At 43.3% G+C, this 23,031-nt stretch overlaps 1 protein-coding gene across 1 annotated transcript in view; it reads right to left on the bottom strand.

The window, feature by feature from the left end:
• The window catches only part of ACSF3 (acyl-CoA synthetase family member 3), a 239,946-nt gene that overhangs the window by 26,485 nt on the left and 190,430 nt on the right, over positions 1–23,031 (bottom strand). Inside the window, exon 9 of the mRNA XM_036752516.1 lies at positions 992–1,126. Coding sequence (XP_036608411.1) covers positions 992–1,126 — 135 coding nt within the window. The remainder of the gene's footprint in view (positions 1–991; positions 1,127–23,031) is intronic.

Raw genomic sequence — 23,031 nt, 5'->3', positions numbered from 1 at the left:
GTGGAGTGGTTATAAAGGAGGGGTTGATCTGAAAGAGTTCCCCCCGCCCCAAAATGATTATGATGTAAACACAAATGGCATTAACAAAACTTGTTTTTTGGCCAAGCTTGGCCCTGAAAAAGCAATGAGGTCCTCCCTTCTCTGCAGAGGCTGGGAACTCTGGGTGTGGAAGATTCAATATATTATCCTTGGTGTATTGGTCAATTTTGTATAACTACTTTTCATTTTATTCTTTCCTACAAAGAAGGAGAACACAAAGAAGAGGAGACAGAAAAGGCAGTTAGCTGTTCCCGGGGACAGAATGCTAGATTTGGAGTCAGGAAGCCCCAAGTTTAAATTCTTCTTCGGACATTGACTAGTGGGGTGGCCCTGGGCAAGTCACTTGACCTCCGTCTGCCTAAGCTTTTTCCAGTATAAAATGGAGCTGACGATAGCAACTACCTTCCAGGGTGGCTATGAGCACCAAATGTTACGACATATATGAAATGTCCTCCAAACCTTAAAAATGCTCAATAAGCTATTATTATTATTATTAGGAAATGAAGATGATGTCAAATTTCAAAAAAAAAATTATTAAAGTTAAAGATCATATGTTAATTTTTTTAAACTCTAAAAATGAGCCTGGTGTCGTGGCGCACATCTGTGACCCTTTCTACTGCACCTAGTAGGCACTTAATAAATATTTACTGATTGACTGGTTGCTACTGGCAGAGGCTGAGGCCAGTGGGTCACTTTAATTTGGGGCTAAAGCTAATGAGTGCCTGAATCAAGTCCAGCACTGACATGGTGAGCCCCTGGGAGTGGAGCGCCACCAGGCTGCCTGAGGAGGAGGCAAACCAGCCCAGGAAGGAAAAATGGAGCAGAGTAAAAGTTCTGTTCTTATCAGCCCTGCCGCTGGGCCCATGAGTGGCCGGCCATTGCATTTCCAGCCCGGGTGAGAGAGGGAGACCCTCCAATAACTGCAGAAGCTCCTGGTAGAGGAGGCACTTACCCACAATGCTCGGGTGGCACAGTAAGTGACGCTCCACTTCCAGAGCACTGATTTTGTAGCCGCCGCTCTTAATGATGTCCACAGATGTCCGGCCCATGATCCAGTATCTGTTATCCTTAAATACGGCTGTATCTCCTGCAAAAAAGAGGCAATCCCTGTTCAAGTTTATTCCTACACTGTTTGTTAACCTTCAGTTTACCGGATAATTCTATTAATCAGCAAGTGCCACCCCCAAGCAATACGGTTAGCTGAGGTTTTATTATCTCTAAGTCATGGGATTAAATATGACTTGTTTATACAAAGTTATTTGCATGTTGTCTCCTACATTGACCCTGACATAGTGATGCCATTTTGGTCCTCTTCAAGCATGAAGGACAGCAACCAACTAAGCAAACAGCCTCCATTAGACTGTGAGGGACAGGAGCCATGGTGTTGCCTTTCTCAGTCCCCCCAGTGCACAGTATGGTGCCTGGCACTTCGTAAGCATTTAATAAATGCTTCTTGACTTCTTGACCATGAAACTAGAAAGCTCTGTGTAACATAGGCCAAGGATGGCCTGGGTGTTTACCATTTGATGGCCCACCTTGCCAAGTCAAACAGTCACAGATGGTCTTCATGAATTGTGGCCCCCAATTAATCACTTGGTGGTCGAGCAACTTATGAAGACCATCTACTAAGTTGCACGTGTAGGGGAGTAGGACTAGGAGCCACATCACTGAGTTTTTGGGACCATCCAAGAGGCAACTAAGTGATTACAGACTAATTGTCCTACCCCCTCCCCCAAGAGGCCCTCATCTATCTTTTTTTTTGTAACCCCAAAAATGCCTGGTACATAGTAAGTGCTCAATAAATGCTTGATGACTGACTCTCCTTCAAAAAATCTTTCAATCTGAACACTGAGCAGAATCTGAAATCTATATGTTTTTCCATCACTCTTCAACAGAAGAAAGACTTAGCCATGGGAGAAATTAGAAATGAGCAGCCTAAGCAAGAGGCTTTCTCTGGGAGCACTGGTTTCTGCTCTCAGAATCCACTCCATCTCACACTGTGTTCCTGACAAAATCGCCAGATATCTCTGGGGCTTGGTGTCTCCAGCTGTGCACGTGAGGCTCACTGCCATGCCTGTGAGTGGCTCTGAGATCCTCAAATTAAAGAGTTTGTAAATGCAACATAAAACCAGGAGACATGAATCTGACGACTTTGGCATAGGGCTGGGGTGGTAATTCTTCCAGGCAAGGGAACAGGAGGAGCTGTAATTATGAAAGGGCATGGATGTCACTGGGGATGATGGGAGAGGAAAGTCAATGGAATTAGAATGCCTTCTGCAGGGTTCGGAAGGAAGGTGGGAGAACGAAAGAAAAGAATGAAGAGTGTGGCAGGTGTGCGCTGATAATTAGCCACTCTTCCTGGTCCTGGGAAGATGGAGGATTGGGGTCATCTCAGCACAGCCTGGCTAAATGCTTAACAAACTGTTGCACTTTGATAGCTCTTTAACATGATTAGGCCCATTCTGCTAATACAGCCTCTGCCAACCTTTGGGCTAAGGGGGGAAGTGGGAGGGAAGGTGTCTCCTGGCCTCTGATTTCAATTTCAGACTCTTGATGGGAGCACCAGGGGGCTCTTGGCTTTAACCTATACGTCAATCTTTCTCCTCTCTTTAATGATGCAAGGTTCCATTGTGTTCACACACTGAGCTTGATTCCCCACTGGGGTTTCACTGACAGCCCTTACTGCAGAGGTCTGAAAGCTCACACACAGGAGCTGGCCATGATATCTGGGCAGATCAGCAATCTCAGACATACAGAAGGAGAGCAGGATCAACAGAGCCCAGTGATTTGCAGGGTATTTTCTTCTAGTCCTCAGCATGGCTAGATAAGAGTTAGACCTGGTTAAACAAACTGAGGGATTCACTGGCACTGGAAGTGCCTTTTTTCCTGTTGGTTCCATAGCAGGCAAGCAGAATACAATGCTAGTGATTCCATATTAACCAGGCCATCATATAGGTCACCCATTTCCCTTGGATAAGTAAAAAGAAGGTGGTGCTTCATTAGAAATGTTTCTAGTACCCAGATGCAGAGTTGATAGCATAGCAAATATCATGGTATGGGGAAGGATTTGAAGACCTGGTTTTGAGATCCAGTTCTGAATTTTCTTTTTTTTTAAAATTATTATTTATTTAATATTTTTAGTTTTCCGCATTAATTTCCACAAGAGTTTGAATTACAAATTTTCTCCCCATTTGTACCCTCCCCCCCACTCCAAGATGGCACATATTCTGATCGACCCATTCCCCAATCAGCCCTCCCTTCTGTCACCCCACTCCCCCTGCATCTGCTTTTCCCTTGCTTTCTTGTAGGGCAAGATAGATTTCTATGCCCCATTGCCTGTATATCTTATTTCCTAGTTGCATGCAAAAACTTTTCTTTTGAACATCTGCTTTTAAAACTTTGAGTTCCAAATCCTCTCCCCTCTTCCCTCCCCACCCACCCTAAGAAGGCAAGCAATTCAACATAGGCCACATGCGTATCATTATGTAAAACCCTTCCACAATACTCATGTTGTGAAAGACTCACTATATTTTGCTCCTTCCTATCCTATCCCCTTTTATTCAATTTTCTCCCTTGACCCTGTCCCTTTTCAAAAGTGTTTGCTTTTGATTACCTCCTCCATCTATCTGCCTGCCCTTCTATCATCCCCACTTTTTTATCTCCTTCCTCCTTCTTTCCTGCGGGGTAAGATACCCAACTGAGTGTGTATGTTATTCCTGCCTCAGGTCAAATCTGATGAGAGCAAGATTCACTCATTCCCCCTCACCTGCTCTTCCCTTCCAGCAGAACTGCTTTTTCTTGCCACTTTTATGTGAGATAATTTACCCCATTCTATCTTTCCCTTTCTCCCTCTCTCAATATATTCCTCTCCCATCCCTTAATTTAATTTTATTTTTTTTAGATATCATCCCTTCATATTCAACTTACCCTGTGCCTCACCCTTCGGCTACCCTAATACTGAGGTCTCATGAATTCTACACATCATCTTTCCATGTAGGAATGTAAACAAAACAGTTCAACTTTAGTAAGTCCCTTATGATTTCTCTTTCTTGTTTACCTTTTCATGCTTCTCTTGATTCTTGTGTTTGAAAGTCAAATTTTCTATTCAGCTTCTGGTCTTGCCACTGAGAAAGCTTGCAAGTCCTCTATTTTATTGAAAATCCATATTTTGCCTTGCAGCATTATATTCAGTTTTGCTGGGTAGGTGATTCTTGGTTTTAATCCTAGCTCCATTGACCTCCAGAATATCATATTCCAAGCCCTTTGATCCCTTAATGTAGAACCTGCTAGATCTTGTGTTATCCTGATTGTGTTTCCACAATACTCAAATTGTTTCTTTCTGGCTTCTTGCAGTATTTTCTCCTTGATCTGGGAGCTCTGGAATTTGGTGACAATATTCCTAGGAGTTTTCTTTTTGGGATCTTTTTGAGGAGGAGATCTGTGGATTCTTTCAATTTCTATTTTACCCTCTGGCTCTAGAATATCAGGGCAGTTTTCCTTGATAATTTCTTGAAAGATGATATCTAGGCTCTTTTTTTGATCATGGCTTTCAGGTAGTTCAATAATTTTTAAATTATCTCTCCTGGATCTATTTTCCAGGTCAGTGGTTTTTCCAATGAGATATTTCACATTGTTTTCCATTTTTTCATTCCTTTGGTTCTGTTTTATAATTTCTGGATTTCTCATAAAGTCACTAGCTTCCACTTGCTCCAGTCTCATTTTTAAGGTAGTATTTTCTTCAGTGGTCTTTTGGACCTCCTTTTCCATTTGGCTAATTCTGCATTTCAAGGCATTCTTTTCCTCCTTGGCTTTTTGGAGCTCTTTTGCCATTTGAGTTAGTCTATTTTTTAAGGTGTTGTTTTCTTCAGTATTTTGTTGGGTCTCCTTTAGCAAGTCATTGACTTGTTTTTCATGGTTTTTCTCGTATCACTCATTTCTCTTCCCAATTTTTCCTCTATTTCTCTAACGTGCTTTTCCAAATCATTTTTGAGCTCTTCCATGGCCTGAGACCAGTTCACAGTTTTCTTGGAGGCTTTTGATGTAGGCTCTTTGACTTTGTTGACTTCTTCTGGCTGTATGTTTTGGTCTTCTTTGTTACCAAAGAAAGATTCCAAAGTCTGACTCTGAATCTGAGTCCATTTTCGCTGCCTGTTCATGTTCCCAGCCAACTACTTGACCCTTGAGTTTTTCGTGGGGGTATGACTGCTTGTAGAGTAGAGAGTACTTTGTTCCAAGCTTGAGGGGATGCCCTGTTGTTTTCAGAGCTATTTTTACACAGCAAGCTCTGCCACACCAGCAGTCCTCCTCCCCTAAGAACTGCCAACCTGGACCTGACTCAGATCTTAAGCAGGTTCTGTACTCCCGCTCTGATCTGCCACTTAATTTCTCCCACTAGGTGGGCCTGGGGCCAGAAACAACTGCAGCTGTAGCTCTGTAAGCAGCCTCAGAGCTACACCACCTTCACCACCCCCAGGGCAGTGGCCTACCACAAACTCCTTTCACTCTGTCCCTGAAGCTTTTCTCATTAACCTTCTCTGTTGTCTTTGGTGTTTGTGGGTCAAAAAGTCTGGTAACTGCCAGAGCTCACTGATTCAGGGCGCTAGGGACTGTTCCGCCCGGCTCCCAGTCTGGCTGGTCAGGGCACAGCCCATGCTGGGCTCTGCTCTGCTCCTAGCTCCATGGGATAGACCTTACCTAGAGGATAGACCTTACTTAGAGACTATTCAGGCTGTCCTGGGCTAGAGCCCTGCTTCCCTCTGCTATTTCGTGGGTTCTGCAGTTCTAGAATTTGTTCAGAGCCATTTTTTATAGGTGTTTGGGGGAGAGCTTTAGGCAAGTCCCTGCTTTCCAGCCAGCCATCTTGGCTCCATCCCTCCCCCCCCCCCCCAGTTCTGATTTTTCTGAGTGCCTTAGTCATATGACCCCATCACCTAGCCTTTCTTAGGCTTTGTTTACTTATTGGTACATGGGCATCATTTTCATTTATTTATTTAATTAATTTATAATTAGTTAATTTATTTTTAGTTTTCAACATTCACTTCCATAAGATTTTGAATTTTAAATTTTCTCCCCCTCCTTCCTCTCCCCCCTCCCCAAGATGGCACGCAATGTGATACAGGCTATACTTACACATTCATATTAAACATATTTTCACATTAGTCATGATGTAAAGAAGAGTTAGAACTAATGGGGGGAACCATGAGAAAGAAGAAACGAAACAAAACAACGAAAGAAAAGTAGAGCAAATAGCCTGCTTTGATCTGCATTCAGACCCCAAAGTTCTTTCTCTGGATGTGGATGGCATTTTCCATTGTGAGTCTTTTGGAACTGTCTTAGATCCTTGCGTTGTTGAGAAGAGCGAAGTCTAGCAAGGTCAGCCATCGCACAATGTGGCTGCTACTGTGTATAATGTTCTCCTGGTCCTGCTCATTTCACTCAGGATCTGTTCATATGTCTTTCCAGGTTTTACTGAACTATGTCTGTTCATCATTTCTTATAACTTGTTCAGCCATTCCCTCAATTTCCTATTCTTTGCCACCACAAAAAGAGCTGATGTAAATATTTTTGTGCATGTGGGTCCTTTCTCCATTTTTATGATCTCTTTGGGATATGGGCATCCTTTTTTAAAAAGATATTTTATTGAGATTGTTTGTTGCTTTGTTTTATATCACCAAAATTTTTCGGTATCCCTTCTTCTCTTCTCTCCCAGAGAGTTGTTCTTATAAGAAATATTTTTTAAAGAAAGAAAAGGAGAAAAACAATTAGCAAAACATATCAATACATCAGAAATATCTGAAAACGTCTGGAACATGGCACATTCATGGACTTCTGGCCTCTGCAGAGAAGTGAGGGGGTATCTTCTCCTATCTCTTTGATGGGGCCCATGCTTGTTCTTTGTACTTTTGCAAATTTTTCCTCAGCCCTGCTCATGACTTTCTAGAATCCCAAACCATGTCTCTGCTGCATCCTGGAACTTCCCTCAGTGCTGGAAGAACAGCTAACTAACTCTTTGGCCTTGTCACCCTGGAATATCCCTCTGCCTGGTCCCCCCTCACCTTCTTATATTGGTTAGCCCTCCTCCTGAGGCCTCCATTTTGTGTAAGGGCTGAGGTTGGCCAGCCTTCATCCCCCGCCCCCTTCAAAACCATTACCTCCTTACCTTCATCTCCCTCTACATTCCCCCTTTTCAGCTCCCTTTTGTGTGCTGTGTTCCCCCTTTAGAATGAAAACTGCTTTAAGGCAAAGATTATCCTTCTTTTTGTCCATATTTATAACCCAAGCACTTAACACAGTGCCTTACACAGTAATTGCTTAATTAATGCTCATTTCTTTCCTTCTTTCCTAGAAGCATTCATGTTTAATTTTTTGGGTTTTTTTCTTTCCATCTGCATTGTTGTAGTCATTGTGTGTGTGTATATATTTTTTAGCTCTGCTGACTTCCTTCTGCATCAGTTCATATAAGTCTTTTCATGCTTCTCTGAATTCATCATTTCTTACAACACAGTAATATAAAATAGGAATATTAATATGGGCTGCAGACTGCATTGGTGGAAGAACTGCTTCACCACGATTTCCCTATATTGATGAAACCACAGCCCTTCACTTATTTATATATTGGTACTAGCCAGATAAATCAGGGAAATGGTGAAAAAATAGTTTATTTAGATTTTAAGAAATCTTTTAACAATCTTTAATGCTATTCTAATGGAAACTATGGTAAAATATGGGCTTTGTTGTTGTTGAGTCACGTCTGACTCTCTGTGACCCCATTTGGAGTTTTCTTGACAAAGACACTGGAGTGATTTGCCATTTCCTTCCCCACCTCATATTACAGATGAGGAAACTAAGGTAAATGGGGTTAAGTGACTTGACCAGGTCACATAGCTAGTAAATGTCTGGGGCTGGATTTGAACTCAGGTCCTCTTGACATCCAGGCTTGGCACTCTACCCACTATACCACCTAGATGTGGGCTAGGGGATAATATTATTACATATACTTATTATATTATTGTGTATATTTCAGAAGTAGTGGAATAACCTAATAAATAGTCACTAACGATTTGATGTCAACTTGGAAAGAACTCTCCCCTAGGAGGATCCCAGAAATCAGCTGTTGGTTATTTAAACTGTTACATTTTAATTAATGACTTGGACAAAGGCATAGATGGCTGGCTTATCAAGGCTGGGCAGAGAACTAAGTACTGGATGATGGAGTCAGGATCCAAAGAGATCACAGAGGGTTATAATGTTGGGCTGAATTCATTAATTCATTCAATAAGCATTTATTAAGTGCCACTCCAATCCATCCTCTATTCAGCTACTAAAGTGATCTTCTTCAAAAGCACAGGTTCCAGGTCCAACCAGGTCACTCCCTATTCAGTAAACTCCAGTGACTTCCTCTTGCCTCCAGGATCAAAATACAAAGTGTTATGCTTGGCATTCAAAGCCCTTCACAACCCAGTCCCCTCTTAGCTTTCCATTCTTTTTTATAACTTACTCCCTAACACATACCAATGCTGTGACACTGGTAGGTGACACACGGCTGTTCCAGGAACAGCTCTCTCTCTCTCTCTCTCTCTCTCTCTCTCCCCCTCTCTCTCTCTCTTTCTGTCTAAAAGGGTCTCCCATTGCATCCTGGGTCATCTCTAGTCATCCTGGTGAATATCAGGCCACTGGACCCAGATGGCTCTGGAGGAGAAAGTGAGGCACAGCCCTCCCTCAGTCAAATCAAAGTCAACTGCAAGTCACATCATCATTTCCCTGATGTCATGGTCCTCTTCGAAAATGAAGGACAAACACAAAAACTCTCTGTCTCTGTCTCTATCTCTGTCTCCTTCCTCATCTCTACCTACTGCCTTCTTTGGCTTCCTTTAAGTCCCAATTAAAAATCCTTTCCTCTAGAGGGAGCTTTCCCCAATCCCTCTTAATTATGGTGCCTTTCCGCTCTTGATTTTTTTCCTACTTATCCTCAATATAGCTTGTTTGTACATATCTATTTGTTTATTGTCTCTGCCATTAGATTTTGAGCTCCCTGAAGGCAGGGCCTATGTTTTCCTTTTCTTACTCCTGGTGCTTAGCACAGTGCCTGGCACATAAAAGAGGCTGAATAAATGTTTATTGACCAACCCTTATGGTGTTTAAAGATCCAAAGGCAAAAACAGTTCCTGCCTTTAAGGAGCTTACATTGTATCATGTGTGAGTATATAAGATGTGCACAGATAAGTGGATACAAAATATATACAAAGTAATTTCCAGGGCAACCTATTTTCTAGGGTGTGGGTACTAGCAACTACAGAGTTAAGGAATCTAATAAGATGGCATTTAATAGTGATAAATACTGTCTTATACTCGAGTTAAAAAAACCAACTTTATAAATACAAGATTGGTAGGGTATGGTTTATTGGAAAGCAATTGAGAGATTTCAGCAGACTGCTGAATATATGAGTCAAAATGATGATAGAACAGCTCAAAAAGCTAACGTGATCAAAGGCTTCATTGAGAGGCATGGTATTCAGGGGTAGTGAGGAGACTCTACTCTACTACACTCTACTCTACCCTGTCTGTCCACCTCTGGAATATTGAGTTCAAATTTTGGTGCCATGTTTTAGGAAGGGCACTGATAAATGAGAGAGTGTCTAGGGATGGGCAGCCAGGATCACAAAGGGCCTCAAGACCATGACATATGAGGAATGGTTAAAAGAGCTAGGAATACTTAACCTGGAGAGCAGAAGATTCAGGGTGAAGTAGGATAATTGTCATCAAATCCCTGAAAGGCTATCACATGGAAAAGGGAATGGATATTTTTTCTTTTGGCCTGGCTCCAGGGGGCAGGACTAGCAGCAGTGGGTAGAACCTTCAAAAAGTCAAATTTAGGCTTAATGTAAGGAATGAAGAAATAGAACGAAGGCTGGTTACAAAATGGAGTTGGTTTGCTGTGAGAATCAAGAGAACCAATTGGATTCCATCTCATTAACACCGACTCAATCTTGTGCTGCCACATGTATTGTCCTCCATCTTGTTTTTCTACAATTCATTCTTGGGAAAATAGATGGTATAAACCATCTATTGTTTCGTAAAATGCAGGTGAATATAATTAATCAGCATGTCCCAATTCTGGGAAAGGAAAGACCTTGAAACCTACTTGTCCCCTCCCAACTTGACTGAAACTCACTCTTCCCCTCTTCCAACTTGGAAAATCCATCATCTTTCCTCCAATTAGAAATCAGATTACCTAATTTTGTATCCTCGTTCATATCCTGTTAATTATTTTCTTTTCATGCATTAAAAATCTGCCTCCCCTTGTATCTGGGGTCCAGTACCAAGCTGAGAAGGCCTAGTCCCGATTTATTATGCAATTGGAATGCATTGCTTAATGAGTTGATAGGCTCAGAAACTTGTTTCTTCAGTCATTTTAATCAAGCCACCCATCACAGGAAAGACTTCCAAACAATTAGAGCTATCTCTAAGGGCTGCACCATTAGGTGAGGGCACTCTCTCATTGCAGGAATTCAAACAAAATCTGGATGGCCACTCTTTTGATATACTGCAAAGGGGGACTCTCAGTCTCAGGCAGAGGTTGGACTATAAAACCTCTCAGGTTCCTTCCAACTAGGAAATTCTGCCATCCTTCTGCACCCAAGTAGGTTCTTAGCCTTTTAATTAAAAGTCACTTGAGCTCTCTTAATCATATATTGTTGCTTATCAACATTTCTGATGTATTCCCCTCTAGTGATAGGATAGAATTAGGGTGCAGATTGAGACAGTTTTTGGACATATTCAGGTCAAGGCAATAAGCATCCCTAACATAGGCCAGGTCCTATGACTGAAAGAAAGGCAACAATTTATTTTGCTTGACTATTCATATTTGCTATAAAGGTTTTTGTTTTAATCTAAAGGAAGTAGGAGTGAAAGGAAATAGATTATTATTAATTGGAAACATTAAATTAAAAAATGAGGGGATTGGACTCTGACTTTTATGGTCCCTTCCATCTCTAAATCTTATGATCCTAGGATCACAACCAACAGAGAATGAGCTGACACAACTGCCCCCTCCTTTCCCTCAAATGTGACACATCCATGAGAAGATGTGGTCATAGGTGAGAAGGAAGCTGCTCTCTTACAGTTCCCTTTCTCTCCCACTTTAAGATCTATGAAAAGAGAACCTTTTCCACCCCCAAAGGATTTGTGTTAGAGTAATTAGCCAGGTGCATTTTAACATTTGAAACCTTCCCCTAAAGTATCGAGTCTCTGATGTTGGCCATTAGCGGCTGCCGGGATACACATTTCTTCCTACTTAGTGTGCATGTGTGATATTTGTAATGCACGTCTGTTTATCTATATCTCCTGCCTTAGGTCATAAGCTCCCCAAGGGCACAGGCTACGTCTGCTTGGTTTTCTTTTGTACAGGACCCGGAAGAGCATCACAAGCACACAAAAAACACCTGTAATCAGAAGAGTTGGGTCACATTCTGACTCTTCTTTTCACTACCTTTGTGACCACGGGCAGGTCACTGTCCCTCTGTTTCCCCTTCTGTAAAGGGGGTTGGGTCCCTAATGTCCCTTCCAGAATTAAGATCCTGTGATGCCAGAGCTTAATCAATATTTAATGGTGATGATGGTGAGGAAAAGGCCCTCCCTCTTTTCCCCACCCCATATGGTGCCTTCTCTAAAATTCTCACTTTGGACCCTTCTGGCTCTGCATGTGGCCACAGGCACCCATCCCTCTGCTTTAGGCAGATGCCCCTGGGAATGGCTGGTAAGGAAACGTACGTACACTCTTTCCACCACAGATGACAGACAGAAATTACCCTCTGCACTATACCAGCTGTTATCAGACTAACAACTAGCATGTCCAGAACAATAACACACCAGGCAGCTGCCATGCCAATGAGGTTTGCCAACTCCAATGAGACTTGTTAAAAAATGTGGCTTTTTAAAAAAAATCTTGTTATTCCTTTTAAAATAATGGCAGTGCATCAGACACAGAAACCAGATCCGGCACCAGCCACACATCCAGAGCCTGTTAGGGCATGTTTATTTCTCACTACAATCTCAGAACATCAACGTTATACCATATAATTTGATCAACTACATGCTAGTAGAATGCTAAAAATGTCCCTAACAGATATGGTCAAGTTGGTGGCCCAAAATAATCTCCCCTCTGCCTTCTAGAATATCTTCTACCATTTTAGGTGATGTCTTCCGTTCTCCACATTGATGTCGATGGGCCACCGTGTCCAGCTCTACGTAGGAGAGAGCTCACATGCTCCCACAGTTGAGGATGGTCACGACCCCCCCAAAGACTTACAAAACAACATTCTAGATAGCAAAAGGGATGCCTGACAGGCATTAATAGCCTGTTAATCATTTCCAAAGGTTGATAACGGCATGTGCAAACATACGCTTCCATTTCTTCAGTTTGGTTTTCTTACTCAAACAGTGACACTCAACCACCTGGTATTCTATAACACTCTCCAAACTGTTCACAGTGTATTCATACATTTTACTGTACTCCTTGCAAGGCAGGTAAAGGCAGGTATTGTTATTTTCTTATCAGAGAAAGTGGAAAATCAGGCTCAAAGGAGATAAGTGATTTAAGATACTAGGATCCAGAGAAGAGAAGGAGACAGCAAGGGATCTTAAAGCAGAAAATGTCAGAGATGGAAGGGGTTTTAGAGAGGTCCAATTCCTTTATTACACAAAGTAGGAAACTGAGATTCTGAAAAGGATGGGGATTTTCCTAAGGTCACATAAAGGTAGGAAGTGGTAGAGAGGGATTTGAACCCAAGTCTTCTGACTGAATGTAGTGCTTTTTCTGCTACATCAAATTGTACTTTGTTGGGGTCGTGACATGAATTAAGGACACAATAAGCGCTACAGAGAACATATGCTTTTTGGCTCCCTAGCCCCCATTGTTTGTCCCAGTGAAAATATGTCCTTTGAGGTTCAGCTCAAGGCCTCCCTTATTCATACAGCGTTCTCTGGCTATCCTTGCCTGGATGTATCTCTCCTTTCTAGTATTCACGCCATATTAGCATCGGTTGAAGGATGGTAATGATTCATCGGGGGAAGAGAAGATTTAGGGATAAGGTGATACAGACCTTCAAATATTTGAAAGTTTGTCACATGGAAAGAGGGATTAGTCTTGCTCTGTTTGGGCCAGGAACAATGAGTAGAAACTGCTGAGAGTCAAATTTACGACTGATGCCAGAAAAAGCTTCCTACCCACCAGAGCTATCCAAGGGTGTAATGGACCGTTTGGGAGGTAGTGTGTTCTTCAAGTAGAGGCCTTTGAGCAGAGGCTGGATGACCACTTTTTGGGTGTGTTAGAGAGCAAATTGACCTTTCAACTTTGACATCCTGTGATCTTCTGGATCTCCACTGTACTTAGGATCACTCTCATACTGTTTAGCAATTAACTGTTGAACGTGTGTGCATTTTATCTCTCCAACTAACCTGTAAACCCTGAGGTACACTTCATTTATACAGGATGACCTCATTCGACCCATTCAATGCTGCCCAAGACTCAAACCTTACCCCTTTACTCTCCCATTTGGGAGTTTCTATGGATGATAAATGCACTCTGACTGGCAAAAGCAACAAGACACTCATGGACAGTCGATTCATTTGAATGGGCACTTCATAATACATGCTGGGCACTCTACTAAAGACTCAGCACAGAAAGAAAAATGAATCAGTTTTTGCTCTCAAGGATTACAGTCTACTTGGGGGATACAACTTTATGTGGGAAAGCATCCAAGGCAGGGAGGGATGGGAGTAAAGAAGAGGTCCCAACCAGGTCCCCTATGGCTCTCTGAGAGCCCCTGGGGGGGTGGCAGCTAGGAAGCTAGAGGGCTGAATGAAGATAATAAAGAGACCAACATCATGAATGCCTATGTCACAGTTCTCTCGTGAAGACCACATGAGATCATATCAATATTTTGTACACCAAAAATTGTCGTATAAATGTTGTTTTTGATGATGATGATGATGATGATGATAACAACATGTCAGGCATGAGGGGCAGCCTGGGTAAAGGCAGGGGATGGCCAAAGAATAGCTGATAGTTTGTGGTTGGTCAGTGTAGAGTGTATGAAGGACAGAGATGTCTGAAATAAGGCTGAAAAGGTTGGCTGGAGACAGACTGTGGAGGGCTTTGAATGCCAGGCTGCTGAATTTTCATTTTATTCTAGATGCAGTAAGGAGGTGACATAGTGAACCCACACTGTAGGATGACTATTTTGGCACCTGTATAAAGGCTGGGTTTGGAGAAGACAAAGACTGGCAGCAGGGAGATAAGTTAGGAGACTACAACAATGGTCTGGGCGAGTGGTTTTGAGGTGAACTAAAGTGGCTGCATTGTGAATGGAGTGGAGAGAAGGGCAGAGAGATCCTGATTCTACCTTCGAAATCAATAACACAAAAAGATTTAGGGACTGAAAGAAGGGAGGATTCAAAAATAAATCCCAAGTTCAGAAGCTGATGCCTAGGGATATGGTGAGGTTTTTAACAGAAACAGAGGAGTCTGGAGTGGGAAAGAAGAAGGGTTCTGTTTTGGTCCGTTTGAGTTTAAGATGCCAACCAGACTTCAATGTAGAGATGTAGGGCTGGAGCTCAGAAAAGAGATCAAGGCTTTAACTGGATGGTGTTGGAGTCATTTCCAGAGATGGTAAGTTGAATCTGTAGGACTGGATGAGATCAACATGGGAGAGAGAGGAAGGTGGGGAGGGAGAGAGGGGGAGAGAGGGAGAATGGATATCATATATATAACATATATGGATATCTATCTATATGAAAAGACGGGGGTAGGGCAGAGAGAGAGATAGGAAAGGGGAAAGTCTCAGGCCAGAACTTTGGAAGATGTCTACAGTTAGGGGGCAGAAGATGGATGATGAACCAGTGAAGGAGATTGAAATGTTGAAGAACTATGAGGAAAAAAGAGAGTATACAGGAGGAGGAGATGGTCAACACTATGGGAAAAGGCAAAAAAGTCAATGAGGGCCTTCTCTTACGATGATTCACTTTAAGACATGGTTTATTGTAACATAGTTTTTTGTATTCCCAAACAGAGACTTTCCACATTCCCCATAGCACCCATCCCTGAGCTAGACACAACAGAAATATGTCTTAAGAGAGACATCCACCATTTTACCACTAGTCAGTCATCTCACAAATGCATGCCAGTGGTCATGAGAGAACTGGCAGAGGCTGTGGACAGATGAGCCCAAATTCAAACTCTCCAAGTTCATGTCTTACTGACAGTGGGTTGGTGATGCTGCCATTGTATCTAAAGAGCACAATTATATCAGGTCAGGTTTCCTAAGAGTTCCCCAAAGGAAGGAGAAACACAGGCAAATGGAAGCTCCGCACATCTTCTTAGAGCCTAGGCAGATGTGCTGGTTCAAACTGTAACTGGTAATGGACACTGGTGTCTGTAAGATGTTGATGCCCTGAAGTTGTAGCCAAGAAGTAAGCGTGCCTCTCTGGCACCTGATGATCCAATATTTAACATGTTTCTTTTACCTTTCAAGGGCATGAATAGACTCACCAGAGGCCACCTTAACTATGATGTAAAATGGTGACCTCAGTTCCTGGTACAAGCCATCTTATTTCAAGAAACATAATACAACATTTAAATGGGTCTAGGGCAGTGTTTCCTCTCCTTCCTTATCCTGCTCTTCCTTCTCCTCTTCTTTCTCTTTCTCCTCTTCCTCTTCTTCCTTCTTCTCCTCCTTTTCCTTTTCCTCCAGGAAACAACAGCTACCTTGCAGTTCCTTTTTCAAGGTGGAAAACCTCTCCAATATTGTTTTCCCCTAAGCCTACAAGCAGACACCATTGTATCTCTGGCTTCGTGAGAAGTGAGGACAAACTAGGGGCTAACTGGATGCACGGCAGCTCACTGAGGCAACAGTGGAAACTAACTAGACAGAACATCTGAGTGGGCTGGATGGAGCCGCCTGTAGTGGGGCATTTGCTTCCCAGAATCAGGGACAGTGAAGGAAAGAGGTTTTGGAGGATGAAATTGTAAAGATGGCATTCTGTCTCACCCACTTGGAAAATTCCAAATTTAGTTCTTGTTCCTAACCAAACACAAGAAATCCCTCCATGTCCTTTCACCTCCAGTGGCTTAACCAACGAGAAGTTGGCTCACCAAGGCACTGTGTGACACTGTTCTCTGATGGTGGTTCTCCTTCCCAGGTCAGTGTCTTTCTGATTTGTATAAGCAGGTAGCAACTTGAATGACTCTGCCTGGGAAAGAGTTGAGGCTTCCTAATGCCCACAGCAATGGATAAGGTAGGTGGGTGGATGGGTGGGGTAGGTAGAGAGGAGAAGTCTGTGATGCCAGTGTCAGAGGGACCACGAGAGGGGGAGGCAGAAAGTGAAAAGCAACCATTACTCACAATGTGACAGCTCATTTCAGCAAAGGGACCAAACCACTCATTTCAGAGTAGCAGCCAATAAGTGCATTAAATTATTCCCTTAAAAGAGGAATCTTAAAATGGCCAGGTCTTGGCTAGGTAGAGGATTGAGTGTATCTGGTTAGCTTCGGCCACCACCCTATATTATAAATGGGTGGAGCGAGCTCTCCTGGAGTTTCAGAGTTGGAGGGAAACACCTTAAATTGACAATTCCCATTCCCTCTGATTGCTGGCTCTTTGGCTCTCTAATCTACTTTCTATTCCCTTCACATTTCTGCCCTCCGGCCTAACTTTCACCTCTAGTTTTCTAATCTTATATTTTACCTAGTCGGTCCCTCAGCTCTGTCCTTATGAGATCTTTGGTTAGAGGAAACTTTTTTGACTATTGCTAAACTGAGTATGTGCATGTCAGTCCTGCCTTCTGGGATAATTAAGGGAGGAACAAAACCTGCAAAATAAAATGTGCGTCCTTCCTGGAGACAGACTGAAACACCCAAACCTCTTCCGTGGTACCCTAGGATGTTTCCTTAACAAAAGAAACTACAAAGAAAGGAATAAGAAAGAGAGACTTTTTGTTATTGTTGGGGAGGGGCGATGGCTGTGGCTAGAATTATGGGAGTACTCAAGACCCCAAACTTTGGTGTGGAAGCATGATATAGTAGGGACAGGATGTTAATAACCTGGAGGTCTCTGTCAAAATCTGAGTAACTAACAATTTCTTCACTTGTCCTAGTGATAATCCTTCAAAGGATGGAGGGAAAATTTACTCTGGAGGTGGTTCTCACCTATAAGGAGGAAGTGGTTGCTGAAGGTGGGGAAGATGATGAGAATCTGGGGGTGGTGGTGGCATGGACCATAACCATGCAGTCTTAGAATCGGTGATAGAGAAGAAAAAGAAAGCTGGCTATGTCTGACATGCAACCTAGATTTTAGGAGAGTAGATTTCAAAGGGTTCAAAGAAAGGACAGATGGTGTCCCATGGGCTAAAAGTCTACAGAGGAAGCCAGTCCAGAATGGATGGGGAACTCCCAAGCATGAAACTCTGGAGCCACAAAGAGAAATGGTAATGAAGAGGAAGAAAAGGGGGTGTTGTCTAAACAGATTAGTATGAATGCACAGGGAACTCATTTATAATCAACTTACATTTTAAAAAGACACATACAGGAAACGGAAGCAAGAGTAAGTACAGACACACCTGGCTTTACTGTACTTGCAGATAATAGCGTTTTTTACAAAACTGAAATTTGTAAAATTTGTTGGAGCCCCGTGTTGGGCAAGTATATCGGCATCATCATTCCAACATCGTCTCTCTGTGTCATGATTTGGTAATTCTCACGATATTATTATGTTTATTATGGTGATCTGTGATCAGTGAGCTTTGATGTCACTGTTGTAATTATTCTGGGGTGCCATGAACCACGCCCTTATAAGGCGGCAAGCTTAATCAATAAACGTTGTATGTGTTCTGAGTGCTCCCCTGACTGGTCGCTCCCCATGTCTCTCCCTCTCCTTGGGCCTCCCTTATTCCTAAGATACAACAACATTGAAATTAGGCCAATTGAAAACCCTCAATGGCCTCTAAGTGTTCAAGTGAAACAAAGAGTCTATCGATGCAGCAGACTGCGCTGCTGTCTTACTTTAAGCCACCCCAACTTTCAGCAACCACCACTTTGATCACTCAGCAGCCATCAGCATCGAGGCAAGATCCTCCACCAGCAAAAAGATTACGACTCACTGAAGGCTCAGATGATGGTTAGCATTTTTTTTTTTTAGCAATAAAGTATTTTTAAATTAAGGTACATATACATTTTTAAAAGACACAATACTATTGCACACTTAAATAGACTAAAATATAGTGTAAACTTTTACATGAACTTGGAAGCAAAAGAATTTGTGTGACTCGCTTTAATGCAATATTTGCTTTGGTCTGGAACTGAACCCGGAATATCTCTGAGGTATGCCTGTAATGGAAATAGATACAAAAGCCTGGGCCAGTTCTCAGTTCCAGAAGTGCTACACTTCAGAATAAGCTGAGACTGGCCAGGAAAACTAAGGGCAAAAAAGCCCTTTTTCTAATTTTTTTTTAAAAAGCTATTTTGGAGAATAGAGGAGAATTAAAGGAAATACAGGAGTTGGCATTGGGCTGGAAAGAATGATGATAGCAGATAATGGAGAGAAGAAAGAAGTGCTAAAATCTCACTCTGATTGTTGTTGTAGGAAAGGAGAATGATTTGGGGACTGGAAAATCCCCCCCCGAAAGAGGTCACTAGGAATTGGAGGTCACCGGGGCAAAATGAACTGCATCTGGTGCTGAAAGAACTGGCAGATGCGAACATGGGGTCAGTGTCAGTCATTTCTGAAACCATACAAGGGGAGGAGTACTGCAGGACTGGAGGAGGGCAAACATTCTCATTTCCTCCCTCCCTCCCTCCCTCCCTTTCTTTCTTTCTTCCTTCCTTCTTCCCTCCCTCCCTTCCTTCCCTTTCTTTTTTAGGCAATCGGGGTTAGGTGGCTTGCCAGGGTCACACAGCTAGTAAGTGTCTGAGGTGACATTTGAACTCGGGTCCTCCTGACTCCAGGCCAGGTGCTCTGTTCACTGTGCCACCTACCTGCCCCAGATATTCCCATTTTCAAAAAAAGGACAAGAATAGATAATAGTCAAAAAACTATAAGCAAGCTAGTTTCAATTCCTGAGTCAATTCTAGACTATATTACTAAATACACCGTGACTAGTGCACCTCTGGGAAAGGAGGTGAGAAGTGTAAGAAGCCAGCAGAGCTTCATCAAGCACAGTGGGCACCAAAGCTGCCCTCCCCTTTTCTGTTGTTGCCAGGACTACTAGAGTGGTGGATCATGGGGATGCCATAGATTGAGGTTACCTAGATTTCAGCAAAGGATTTGACTAAGTTTCTCATGCCGTGCTCATGGAAAAGATGGAGAGATGTAGACTGGACCATTGCACAGTTAGGTGGTATCAGAACCAGAGGAATGACTGGACCCAAAGACTCAATATCTATTGGGGAGGGCAGCCCAGAGGAACGTCCCAGGGCTGCTTGGCATTTTTGGACTGATGTTCTACATAAAGGCACAGATGGCAATGCCTGTCAGAATTAAGGCGACACGGGGTTGGGAGGGATCGCTAACGTGCCGGGGGAATGACAGAGTCAGGATCCAGAGCCAGGAGAGAAATGCTGGGCCACTTCCAGTAAGATGGCACTTAATAGAAACAAACATAGAGACTTATACTTGGGTAAAATCAAATCCACAAGCATAGGGTGGAAGAGGCGTGGCTACATAGCAATTCATCAGAAGAAGATCTGGGGTTTCAGGGGACCGAGAGCTCAGGGAACCACAGCGTGATGTGGCAGCTGTCCGAGAGCAGAGTGGGCTGCCTCACAGCACAGTGGCTTCTCCTGCATGGAAGCTGCTTCAGGAAAAGGCCGGATGGCCATTTCTTGATTATGTTTTAGGGATGTGTGTGAGAATCCTGGTTCAGGTATACTAGTGGAATACAGTACACAGAGAGCAAGCCTTTGAGTCAGGAAGATCTGAGTTTGAATTCAGCCTCAGAGATTTACTAGCCACGTGACCGTCTTCCTCAGTTTCCTTATCTCTAAAATGGGGATAAAATAGCATCTCTCTTTCTTCTGCCCATCTCAGCTACTTTGAAGACAAAATAACATTTGTAAAGCACTTTGCAAACCTTAAAGCATCATATAAATGTTTACTAACTGATTCATTAATTAATGGACTGAACCCCATGGCTTCTGAGATGCCTTTCAGCTCCTAAACTTTTTGGATTCTTTGATGTGGAGCTGTTTCCCTGCGTCCCCTGCAGGAAAGTGTGCTCTACCTTGAGTGGCCCAGCTCGTGGGAGAGGGAGGGTGCCTTCCGTGGGGTCTCTTCACACATTTTATTTAGACTCTTGGGCTGATCCGTTCTCACAGGACTGCAAACACTTCCTGTAACTTATACTGCTTAAATGAAAAAATGAAACAAAAAGCCCCCAAAACTCTGCGTTACAGGCTTCTCTGTCCTGAGCTCTTGCTTCTCTTTGCTTCTCCGGAGCTTCTCTATCTCTTTGCTGCTCTCCAATGGTTCCCCTGCTTTTCTCTTTTATTCTTTTAGGGGGTTGTTTCTTATTCTGAGACCTAGGATGCCAACTCACATCAATAATACTATGATTATGGCAGCTGGGTGGTACAATGGATAGAGCGCTGGGCCTGGAGTCAGAGACCTGAATTCAAATCCAGCCTCAGACACTTACTGGCTGTGTGACCCTGGGCAAGTCACTCGAATGCTGCCTGCCTCAATTTCGTCATCTGTAAAATGGAGTCAGTAATAGCACCTACACCTCTTGGGGTTGTTGTAAGGATGTACTCAAATCATATGTGTAAAAAAGTGCCCGGCACAGTGGCTGCCACAGAGCAGATGCTATAGAATTGCTCACACCTTTCCTTCCCTCTTATAACGGTAGAAAATAAGTGTCATGGTTGAAGGGTGATCACACACTGCATAGAATGAATGTCTTCCAAACTCTTCCCTCTCTCACAATTCTACAGGATCAATGCTGTTTAATTCCTTGTGGTGAAACATGGACTTCCTCTAAGGGAGGGAGGGAATAAAGCATTCACATAGGACCTCCCAAGTGCCAGGCACTGCACTAAGCGCTTTACACATATCTCACTTGATCCTCACACCAACCCTGGGTGCTGGGTGCTTTTATTATCTCCACTTCGTAGTTAAGGAAACTGAGGCAAAGAGAGGTTAAGTGACTTGCCCAGGGTCACACAGCTAGCTGGTAATGGTCTTCCTGATTCTAAGACCAGCTCTCAAGCCATGACCCCACGCTGCCTCTCCTGCCCTGTACTTGGTAGTGCTGAGTTAATGTTTATTTAATTGAATTTATTTTGATTGATAACAGGGGGGACTTTTCCCCACTAAAGGTCCGTATTCCTGGATCTTTCCTCAGGGATGGACACTATAACAGAAATGTGCTTGGGTATGACAAACAGCAGCAGGGCTGGTGGATATACTGACTGATCTCCCTGAGGCAAAGCGTGACTCTGAAGTATTCTGTCCAAGCTGTATCCAAAGCCCTGGGCTGACAGGGGCTTCCTGGCATGCTGCAGTCTGGTATAGCAGGGAGTCATTGGCGGGGCTGGGATGTTCACTCCTTGAGGAACAGATGACTTTGGATTTCATCCACATCTTCCTCCCACTAGAACCTTGAGAGGCTGGGTAAGGGGATGGCTGATGTTGAGGAACCCTGGGAGAGAGGAGTGTAGGAAATGTGGGGATGTTGCAGCCTGTGCTATTGCCTGCCAGAACGGACCACATGAGCAGAGGAAGAGATCCGAGGGGAGAGTGTACGCACTCACGCGTGGGATGCACGGACTTACCAATATACCAGACAGGATCTTTCCTAACCAGGATGCTGCAGCTGTCACACAGGGATGCTGTGCACACAGCCAGGACTCAATAAAGGTTGTGAGCTCACTGGTGGAAGACTGGCTGGGCCAAGCCTACTCCTGTCTTCTCATCTCCCCTCTCAGGCAACAATGGTGCTAGTACCATTGGTAGATGATAAATCAACGCTGATGGATCAACAGACAGTGGAGCAGTTGGATTTGAAGGTCTGATTTTAGATACCAACTCAGACACTTCCCAGCTGCGAGACTCTGGGCTAGTCCCTTAACCTCTATCTACCTTAGCTTCCTCCTCTGTAAAATGAAGATGATAACAGCATCTACCTCACGGGGATCGAATGAGAGAACATATAAAAAGCCTGGCAAATCTGTATCTTGCGGTGAAACACAGACTCCCTCGAAGGGAGAGAGGAAAGAAGCATAAGTGACCATAGTAATAGCAGCTAGCACTTAGATAGCGTCTGCTATGTGTCCGGCTGAGTAAGCACTTCGCAAATATGATCTCATTGGCTTCTGCCAACAACTCTGGGAGGTAGGTGCTATCATTACCCCCATTTTAAAGGTGAGGAAACTGAGGCAAAGAGAGGTCCAGCGACTTACTCAGGGTCACAAAAGTAATAAGGATCTGAGGCTGGATTTGAATTCAGGTCTTCCTGAGTTCAGGCTTAGCACTCCACTCCCTGTGCCACCATGTGCCTCAAATAATATAAATAAATATAATAAATATTTTATTATTAATAATTATTATTATAGATGTCTGTGACTGAAAAGGATTGATCCTAAACAATCCACAGGGAAATCCCAAGGAGGCAAAGGCATTCTGAGTAGAGTATTCCAAACAATTATCTCTCTGAATGCTACAAAGGTGACGAGCAGCATGCATGGGCGAAGCTGGTGTTAATCATTTCTTCTTAATGAAATTGTACCAATGCTGAGAACAGAGGTTGCACCTCCTCACAGTTTCTAGAAGTCTGGTTTAATGGGAAAAACAAAACAAAACAAAACTAGAATCAAGGGGACACCTGGGTTCAAAGATGACCTTGGATAAGTCCCTTTACCTGCACCTTGGTTTTCTCATCTATATAGTGGAGGTGACAGCACTTGAGCTGTCTGCTTCACAGGGCTTCTGGGAGAAAAGTGCCTTT

The sequence above is a fragment of the Trichosurus vulpecula genome, chromosome 3 (genome assembly GCF_011100635.1).
Source record: "Trichosurus vulpecula isolate mTriVul1 chromosome 3, mTriVul1.pri, whole genome shotgun sequence".
Lineage (NCBI taxonomy): Eukaryota > Metazoa > Chordata > Mammalia > Diprotodontia > Phalangeridae > Trichosurus > Trichosurus vulpecula.
Note: the sequence above shows the minus strand (reverse complement) of the source record. Positions and strands in the feature narration are given on the sequence as shown.